Source organism: Mauremys mutica, chromosome 5 (genome assembly GCF_020497125.1).
Source record: "Mauremys mutica isolate MM-2020 ecotype Southern chromosome 5, ASM2049712v1, whole genome shotgun sequence".
NCBI lineage: Eukaryota > Metazoa > Chordata > Testudines > Geoemydidae > Mauremys > Mauremys mutica.
Window position 1 is genome coordinate 67,291,350 of NC_059076.1, and position 10,328 is coordinate 67,301,677.

The 10,328-nt window shown below is 46.1% G+C and overlaps 1 protein-coding gene across 3 annotated transcripts in view; it reads right to left on the bottom strand.

The window, feature by feature from the left end:
- Nucleotides 1–7,657, bottom strand: part of C5H4orf45 (chromosome 5 C4orf45 homolog) — a 108,883-nt gene extending 101,226 nt beyond the window's left edge. For all 3 annotated transcript variants that reach the window (XM_045019483.1, XM_045019482.1, XM_045019481.1), the window contains exon 1: nucleotides 7,466–7,657. In XM_045019483.1, the coding sequence (XP_044875418.1) occupies nucleotides 7,466–7,532 (67 nt within the window). In that variant the 5' untranslated portion in view covers nucleotides 7,533–7,657. The remainder of the gene's footprint in view (nucleotides 1–7,465) is intronic.
- Nucleotides 7,658–10,328: the final 2,671 nt, after the last annotated feature.

Genomic DNA, 10,328 nt, shown 5'->3' on the forward strand with positions numbered 1-10,328 from the left:
AGCCCTCTGGAACAGGGCGGGAGCAGACGTTATTCCGAATGGTAGGCGACAGTATCGATAAAGCCCCTTAAGAGTCACAATAGTCAACAGCTCTTGGGACTTTTCATTGAAGTGCGTCTGTAAATATGCTTGACTCAGATCAATCTTACTGAACTTTTGTCCCCCAGCCAGGCCTGCGAAGAGGTCATCGATGCGGGGAAGTGGGTATTGCTCTGCACACAACACTGGGTTGACAGTGACTTTAAAATCACCGCAAATCCGGAGAGAGCCATCTTTCTTCACTATTAGAACGATAGGAATGGCCCATGAGCTATGGGTAACTGGTATTAGGACTCCATTGGTGACCAGGCGCTCCAGGTCTGCTTCGACTTTCGGCCTGATGGCATATGGCACAGTTCGGGCTTTCAGATATTTTGGTGGACTGTCAGGTTTAATGTTCAATGTCACAGTGATTCCCTTCATACTTCCCAAATCATCTCCAAAAACATCAGCATGTTTCCTTAGTATAGGGGTTAGACTGGTTTCTTCTTTAGTCATTCGGTGCACTTCTGCCCAGTTCAGTTGAATCTTCCCAAGCCAAGACCTACCCATTAAGGCTGGGTAGTTACCTCTCACCACAAACAGTGGCAATTTAGCAGCCTGTCCATTGAGCTCCACCTTAACATCAATAGTGCCCAACATGGGCACAGCTTCTCCCGTATACGTCTTCAGAACAGTTTTTGTTGCCTTAAGCGGAAGATGCTGTAGCTTTTCTTTATACACAGTCTCAGAGACCAGCGAGACAGCTGCACTGGTGTCCAGTTCCATGCGTATAAGTTTGCCATCCAACAATGGGGTTGCCCAGTATTCATGTGAGCCCACTGCCAAAGACAAAACATGCAGTGGCACTTCCTCTTGCGATGAGGTGTCACTTTGATTATCCTGTGTCTGCTCTAGTGTATGCAGGGTTCCTCTTTTTGTCGGCCAGACCACAGGCCTCTTTTTCTTTTGTTTACAGGCACACTCAATGTGTCCCCTTTTGCCACAGTGTCGACACACCAGATCCTTACACCAGCATTCTGATACCTGGTGACCCGGCTTACCACAGCGGTAACATTCTTGACTCTGCACAGTTTTGTGGGTCAGTTCTTGTGACACTTTTTGCACCCTAGGGGATGCACCGATGTATTGTGCCTCCCTTGTAGCCAGTTCCATGGAGACAGCAATATCAACAGCCTTCTTTAATGTAAGCTGAGCCTCTGTCAGTAGGCGCTTCTGTATAGCTTCACTGTAGAGGCCACACACTAACCTGTCACACAGGGCATCATTTAACATTTCTTTAAATTCACAGTGTTCTGCTAGCTTTTTTAAAATTGCTACAAATTGTACAACTGTTTCATCTTCCTTTTGGTCTCTTTTGTGGAACCTATATCTTTCAGCAATTACCAGTGGTTTTTGGGAAAAATGGGACCCCAGGATTTCCACAATGTCACTGTAAGATTTAGTCGCTGGCTTAACAGGGTGTAGTAAGCTGCGTAGCAGGGAGTAGGTTTTAGCCCCTACAACACTTAAAAATATTGGCACCTTCTTTGCTTCTGTAATGTCATTTGCAATAACAAAAAGCTCAAAACGCTCAGTATACACATGCCACTGCTCTATATTCTCATCAAAAGGTTCCAGTGGCCTGGTCAGAGTAGCCATGATTTTTAGTTTCACTTTCACAGTCAGTGCAAACAAGCAGCTTTTTTTGTTTGTTTGTTCTTTATCTTGACTTCTACTTCCTTCTGTTACTGGAGCAGCACCGGAATCCCATCCTCGTCGCCACTTGTTATATCCTTGGGGGCAGACGGTTTAGGAAGAAATCACTTGAGGCCAGACAGCAGACAGCTAACAAAACTACCATTTTATTTACCGACACAGAGCTCACCCAACCGTCCGAAACCGGCTGGGCTATCCTCTAATAATCTAACTCAGTTGCCATAGGAACAAAAACCATGACAACCAAATACACAACAATGAGAGCACAATAAAGTAGACATTGACACCTCTGGCTCGGAGCATCAATGTGGTGTTAAGTTTTTATTTTGGCATTTCTCAGCTCTGCCAATTACATTATTACCTCATTGTACATTTCAACTACACAAAATAATCTTCACTAATCACACATGTTGATCTGCTATCCAGACTTTCTTTAAAAGAAATCTGGTGTGTCTTTAAATAATCTGTAGAAATATAGTTGCTACACATTGTACATCGCTGGTCTCCTAATGCTTGCTAGTGTGTGATTAACTCCTTGTAAATAATGTCTTCTATACACAAAGAGCAAAGTTGTATGTTCAATCTTTCCTTTTAGAGTAAAGAAAACAACAATCAAGGAAGGAATAATTATAAACTCTCCATGAATGGGAAAGCAGGTGGAATGTGTGTCACTCTGTAAGACCCTTCATCTTGAATCTTGAGGAATTGGGCCATACTGTCCCAGCTGCAGTCATTAGAGACATTTGAATAGGTTCCCCCTTGTTGTAGAAGAGAGGCAGCCCATTGCAGTGTGCTGTGTGACGGCTCAAAGTCTCTGGAACATGGTCTCTACCTGGATCCAAAATAGCTGGAATATGGCCACCTCCTGAGAATGCTGCAGAACACTTCTGTTTGGTTAGGTTTTTGGAGAGGGCTGAGGATATGGTCCCAGAATGATGATGAAGGGGCAGGAAAGTATGGGATTTTAGTAGAGACTGGCAGAGCTCCTTTTTGAATAATTACTTTAATGCTGCTGGGGATTTTTTTTCTTTTTGTTGTTGTTGTTATAATAATTATTGTTATAATTGTTATAATGTTTTGTTGTTATAATTATTAATCATGGTGCCTACTGCTTTGTATAAGCATTGTTTTATTTAAATCTAAATAAATAATTACCGTAAATATATCCTCAAACTGTGCTTAAAATGCAGTGAACAGCTTCAGCTAAATACACCACAATCATTTAAATGCATTGTGCCCTGTAGGAGAATTATATTGCCCTTCCCAACGAAGTTCAATCTAGCAGCAGAACAATAACTCCAAAATGACTACAACTTTATCATTTGAAGCTGGCAATGGGACTACTCATGGTACATGAAGTTAAGTATGTGCATAAGTCTTTGCAGGATGAGGGCCAAAGTCATCATCCCAGTTGGATGGTGACTGTCTTTAGCCTGGCCTGATATATGGTACAGATCAAATCCTGCAAGTTGCTTAAGAGCTTGTTTATGCATGGATTTGTTCCTGATTCACTCCATATGTGGACACACTTATTTCGGTTCACACATGGAGTTATTCAGGAATAGCTGTTGCACTTTAAATTGATACCCTACCTTATCAGAAACACTTTCAAGGGTAGACAAATGTTTAGTGTGTGCAGCAACACTTGTGGACTTCAGTAAGAGTTGAGGATACTTGGCACTTTGCAGGAGGTGCTTAACACCTCAGAAGATTGGGCCCTGTGGCCAGCTGTAGCAAACCAATGATAAAACTGCCCACTGCTTATTCTTTCCTAAAATTGATGAGCCAGTCCTCAGAGCTGCATCACTTTTTGAACATTAATTGGTGATACTGTAAACTGAGAAATACTGAAAAGTTAATTTCTGTTTTAAATTGTACTGTAATAAGAAATGACTCCAAAATGTGGATGTGTAGCTTAGTTGAGTTTGGTAATCACATTTTATCTCTGCAAGGGTTTCTCAAAAGCTAAAACAAATGTATCACAAATTTATGCATACACTTGTCCACTTAAAAAAAAAATCTCCTTTTGAAAGGCAGCAGACTGACAAATATGTAAATACAACTCCTCTAGGTACAACACAGGCATCAATAATGCCAGTCTCCTCATGCTGGACTCAAACCTGTAATTTACAGCTATCCAGTCCCCCCTAATGAATGTAAGGGGTGGAATATAAATTTCCTGACAATGTACGGGTAAGTATTATAGCTTTACTTCCTAATCTAACCTTTGCAAGGATTCTGAGATGCTCTCAAAGCTACTTTGTGCCTGGAGCTGCACTACAATGACATTTAACTGTTTTTATTTGCTTGTGCTTTTTTTTCTAAACCTGACTCTCAGAGAACCATCTGAGCCTGAGGCTGGAGCAAAGCAAGAGAAGTAGAGAAACAGAAGCTAACTTTATTTTTGATCCACCTGTCAACAGTCAGTCAGTGCTCTGCACAACAGAGGCTGAAGGGATATAGCAAAGGAGTCATGGACACAGTGGTGAGGCTGCACCCGATCCTGACATAGCACAAGGCCTGGCCCTGCCCCTCTGCACCAAGTGCACCAGGTGTGGGGCAGGCAGGATCCAAGTATGGAGGGGCTAAGTGTGGGGGGATCCAGGTGTGAGGTGAGAGGATTCTATGTGGGACAATCTGGATGCAGACAGGTCAGTGGGGGGTCTGAATGCACAGAGGCGCATTTGGGAGGGGGTTATCTAGGTGCAGGGGCAATGGGATTCTGCAGGGGCTTCCAGGTAAAAGTTGTTGGGGTTCAGTGGAGGGGTGTGGGAGTCTCAGCAGGGAGGTCTGGGTGCTGGGGGAGTGGGGCTTGGTGGGGTAGGGATCTGAGTGCAACTAGTTAGGGGTCAGTTGCGTGGGGGACTGGATGTGGGGGCTTAGGGTGGTGCAGGGAGGTGGGGTTCATCAGGGTGGGGGTTGAGTGTAGGGAGTTCAGTGGGGGGTGGTCTGGGTGCAGGGGTTTAGGTGCTGGAGGCTCTAGGTGCAGGGGTTAAGGTTCAATGGGGTGGGGTTTGGGTATGGAAGTCTAGGGGGTTCTGGGTGTATGGGGTGAGGCCTGGCAGGGGTATTTGGTTCTGGGAGGTCCAGATGCATGGGGGTTGGGTGAATAGGGGAGCAGCTCCCCATACAGTAACCCCTTCCCCGATGTGGGCAGTAAGCAGAGGAGGATGCTGAGCTTCCTGCAGGTGGACGAGTTCTCTGGGGATGGGTCTGATGCAGTCCCAGCTACTCCTTGCAGGTGAAGAGGCAGTCCCATGCTCTCCTGCCTCTAGCCCAGCTGGGACTAGCAGCTGATCCTGGCTCAGGATAGGAGCCACTGTCTAGGGTGTCCCCAGCTCTGCAGTGATTTACCTCTCTGCCGGCTACTCCGGATGCCTGAAACTATGTACCTGCGCAGCAAGGGAGTGGTGCATGACTGCTCTCGCAGCTTCCCTATCAGAAAGTCATTTTTCTGCAGGGAAGCAAATAAATCTGCAGGGGATATGAATTCTGCACATGCACAGTGGGGCAGAATCCCCCCAGGAGTAGCAATATGCATTTTGGAGTTACAGTTTCCTTGAGCAAGGCATGGTCTACTAATATGAGCACTGGATTTGGGAGCAGGGAACTCAATGTTAATCTCAACTCTGCCACTGATTTGACCTATAGAAAACTCCTGAGGGGATATTTGGCATTGCAGCTTGTCTAAATGGTCAATAAATTCTAGTTCTGTTCTAATGTGACAGAGTCATCTGAGAACACCTGACCCCAAGAGAAATATAGGGATTGTCAGTTTGCAGCCTTGTCTGCACAATAAACTTGTACCTGTTAAACCAAAATCAGTTTTCAAATCAATTTAATTAAACTGGTATTAGCCCCTGAGATTAGCCCCAGGGAAGCCTCTCCATGTGTACATCTTAGTGTTTGAACTCCATGAGTCAGGGATGGCTGTTCCTGTGACACTGTCCTGCATAAGATAACAGCGCTGCCCTATCAGCATTCACTTTTGTAGTGCCCTTCTGTAGTGTCAGACTACTGGTGAGGGGCAATTTTAAGAGCAGTCACTCACATGGACCACATAAAGGGCTGCCATGAAGAAAGGGTACTCTGCTGAGCTCCTGAGAGGCCCTCAGTTTCAGTGGTAACAATGGTGGGAGCACTAGTGTAGACAGATTAAATGGCCTCAGATGTCCTGAGACTTGTGGGTGTAGAGAGCCAACCAGCTCCTCACCGCTCTGTGTGTCTGTGAGTGCATCCCTATCTGCATAGAGACACTTTAGACGGAAGTACATAATAAAACTGGTGAAGTTTCCTGCAGAACTTGTCCACTTCCACAGGGTACTTTAGAGAAGGAGACAAATAAGACCCACAGTGACAGCTCTAGGTCAAAACTCTAGCTACACATGTGCAAGTATATTTATTAAGGGCACTTTTGAAAGTGCTCTGCTGGGCTGTTCAATGCAGTTCTGCTACTGCTTTGGGCCCTCTAATGGAATGTGTACATGTGCACCAAATAAAATAGGGACCCAGATAGCTGCCCCTGTACAGATCTAGAGGTGCTGAACTGTTAAATTAATACCTGTGAATGACAGATAGATTTGGAATGAAGGCAAATGTATTTTATTCATATTTTCTTATTGGGACTGTACCCTCGTGGCAGAACTGGTCTCCTGTATATAATATGCAGAGCACAGCCTAATGTGTTCAGTATAACTCTCAATAATGTGTACCATGTCTGAAATACCTTCTACAATTCATAGTCTGTTTCCAGTTCTTTGGAGTATAATGTATAAGGATGAAAGTGAAAGTTTAACTGATTTTACAATTAATTGTTTAATAGTATAGGAGTACTCTGAAATCAAGCTATCAAATAATAAATTGTGTATAATTCAAATTTCAGATATGTATTATTTTTGTGATTATAAAGTTAGGGTCCCACGATGAATTGAAAGAGGCACTTTTAAAAACTAAATACACACAAATTTGCTCTCAGTCCCTCAGTTTAATTCCTGTGCTTTTTCATTGTATAATAATTTTCTAGACATTTAAAATTCAAATGTGTTTCTAGTAAGTATCCAACTTTGTAACTGCTATTAAACTGCAATGCTGAGAAATCTCTTTGCTATCAGCAGGAGGTTTTCATACAGACCCTCAGATGTAGCACTCCTCTCAGACGCTGATATGGTCTCTTTGTTTAATACCTAAGCTCAGGGCACACTTTTTCAATAAAGAATGAGCACTGCTGAGCAGAGCACAAAAGCTTCCAACTTGAGGAAGTGTCGATTACACGTTCCTGCTTTGTGTGTGTTTGTCTCACGCACACATTAAATAAGGCCTTACGATTGAACGATGGAGATATTTACTTGATGGGAAAAGACAGTATCATTAAAAAAAAACCCCAACAACAACAAAGAGAGGGGTTTCAATCTAGATATCAAGACCCCCCCACACCCGATAAAAGAAAGCTGCAGCACCATTACAAAATATAATATACAGTGAATTGCAGCTCTCTTAATTTTTCTGTGTCCATATTGCTCCTGCTTATGATCAATAATATAGTAGAACATAATTGTTTAGGTTGTGAATGGTACAATCATATTAATTGCAGCCCTGTCGTATTGGCTACGAGGCAGCAGCTTGATTTACCGTACAGACTTTGCTGCCTCTCTGCCAGAGACAGGCTCTGGCTCGCAGCTGTCCTGTTCTGCAAGCTCCGGGCTCTCAGCTGCGGAGACGCACTAATTACCTGTAAATATCATCCGTTTCCCCGTAGCGGCTGCTCCTAGGGAGGGTCTGGGGGTACTGGCGGGCATGACGCCTTTGCCCGGCTGCCTGCCTGCGGTTTGCCTCGGTTACTCCTGGGCGGACCCAGCCCAGCGCCGGGCGCAGCGGGCGGCAGCTGTTGGCTCCCTGCAGGCAGCAGCCGGCGAGGGCCGGTTGCTGGGGTCGCTGCTCGTGCGCGGCAGCTGCATTGTGACATACTGTCCTCGTGCAAGCGGCCCGGCGCGTTCTCCAGGCGCGCAGCCCGGGACTCTGGAGCGGGGGGCACCGGCGCCCTTTTGAGGTGGGGGGGGGGCGGAGTGTTTCCGTGGCTAACACCCCGGACCTTCTGCAAGAGGGTCAGAGTGGGAGCCTGCGCATCTGTGGGCACCCAGCTTTGGGGTTAATGGGGTCCTGCCCCAGGGGAGCTGTTTGTTGGTGCTACAGCCCTGGACTGTAGTCCAGGGGTAGGCAACCTATGGCACGCATGCTGAAGGCGGCACACAAGCTGTTTGTCAGTGGCACTCACACTGCCCTGGCCACCGGTCCAGGGGGCTCTGCATTTTAATTTAATTTTAAATGAAGCTTCGTAAACATTTTAAAAACCTTATTTACTTTACATACAACAATAGTTTAGTTATATATTATAGACTTCTAGAAAGAGAAATGTATTACTGGCACGCAAAACCTTAAATTAGAGTGAAGAAATGAAGACTCGGCACACCACTTCGGAAAGGTTGCCGACCCCTGCTGTAGTCTATAGCAGCGAGCTGGATGGAGCTATGCAGATCGCTCTATATCTTTACCTTTGTTAAACTCCTTTGATTTTTGATTGAATTTAATGCTCATGAAAGACAATAGTTGGAAAGCCCTGGAACCAGAGTACACAGCTGGCCTCTGATGACTTCCACATCCACCCACCTCTCAGCTGAGGAGACTTCAAACTACCCAACAACCCGGCTAATGTATTCTGTTCTGTTCTGGTTCTTATACCTAGGCATAGCACTTCAGTAATTTAGTGAAAGCAGGATTTATTTTATTTTACTTTTTGTCAGTTGTAATTTTTTGAACACAGCATTAATAGAAAATGCATTTTTTTCCTCCTAGTCAGTAGACACAATAGTCCCCTGTTCTATCATCAGTAGCTATTGCATTTGATTGCAATTCTAAGGATACCTTTTCACTAAAAAGTTGACACGGGCTCCTACTCAGATGTTGCCCCTAACCCAGGAACACGCAACAGAACATCATCTAACTCAAGTTTGGCTGTGTCTGAAATCTGGGCTGAATGGAGATAGCCCAGTAGAATAAATGGACAGGCTAGATCCCAGATGCCACTTTCACTTGGGCTGGTAACCTGTCCACTCTGCATTGTTGATGTAGACTAATTAACTTGAGTGTTGATAGTCCTCCAATGCCTTCCCACACATCAGAATAGGTAGGGACACCTCCAGAAAGTGAACAACTCTCACTTTAACTTAGCATGGCACCACTGAAGATTTGGCCAGGCAGAGAGGCCACCAGGCCAAATTTCAGTGAGTGGCATTGTAACCCAGCATGTCAGGTTGAAACACCATTTGGTTATGGGCCCAGGGCAAACTACCCTTTCTCCCCTATCAGGAGCCCTGCCCCTGCCAATGGCACACACCATCTCCATATGCAGGGCCGGCTCCAGGCACCAGCATTCCAAGCTGGTGCTTGGGGCGGCATTCTGCAAGGGGCGGCAGTCCCTGTTGTTTTGCCCCCAAGCAGCGCACTGAGTTGCCACCTCGGGCGGTGGGGGCAGTCCGTGCGCTGTTAGGGCGGCAGGCGCGTTTCCGCGGTGAGGGCAATTCGGCAGCAGCTTCTATGTTTAGCTGTCCGAGGCGGCTTCAGGCTAAACATAGAAGCTGCTGCCAAATTGCCGCCGCCGCGGAAACGCACCTGCCGCCCTAAGGTCACACGGACTGTCCCCGCCGCCCGGGGCAGCAATTCGGTGCGCTGCTTGGGGCGGCGAAAACTGTAGAGCCGGCCCTGTCCATATGGCTGCAGGTGCCACTGAGCATAGGGAGACCCCATAGCTATTAAAACCTAACTCATCTGTCTCCACTCTTACATGTCTGCCTGTAACTTGTGTTATCTGCCTAGCAAGGCACGGTGCTGCTTTCTCAGGGTGACAAGCCTCAGATGGAATGCCCTCTCCTGTGTCTCATGTGCTAAATTTGCCTCCTGGTTTTGAAATCAGAATTGTTTTAATGCCAACAGCTATAACAGGTCATCATCCTGAGCTGGCTCCATACTTTACCATCTGCTGCAAGTCATTTAATTTAGTGAATTCATGCACTAAGAATACTTTCTTGGCTCCCTGCAGCGCCGAGCTCAGGTCAGGTGAATACTCTCTTTCTCCTGGCTTCTGGGCTTTCCCTTTCACTAACCTGTTGGCTCAAATCCAGCCTGGCAAGAAAAGGAGGATCATCTGAAATTAACCAACTCCAGCCGTGCTGGGCTGTAGTGTACAGAGGTGAGCTCAGCACTGCAGGGAGCCAAGAAAGTAGATTTAAAAACAAAAATCCACTAGCCGGACCCCTTCCCAATCCCCCCGCTTCTAAGGTTCCATTTCTGAAAACAGCTGGACAGCTAATCCCAATCCAAGTCCAGGGTAGGAGTAAAGGGGAGCTGAAATCAAGCTAGCTCCACCTTTGATCCTGTATTAAGGGCTTCATCCCTAGAGGCATGGTGCCCCCTGCCCCACTGGGGCACATGGCCCTGTCTCATCCCACCCCACCTTCCATCCAGGCAACTGTCCTCACTGGCAAACCTGCCTCCCCTGTCCTGCCTGCTTCATTAGCCATCTTCCCCTGCATTACAGG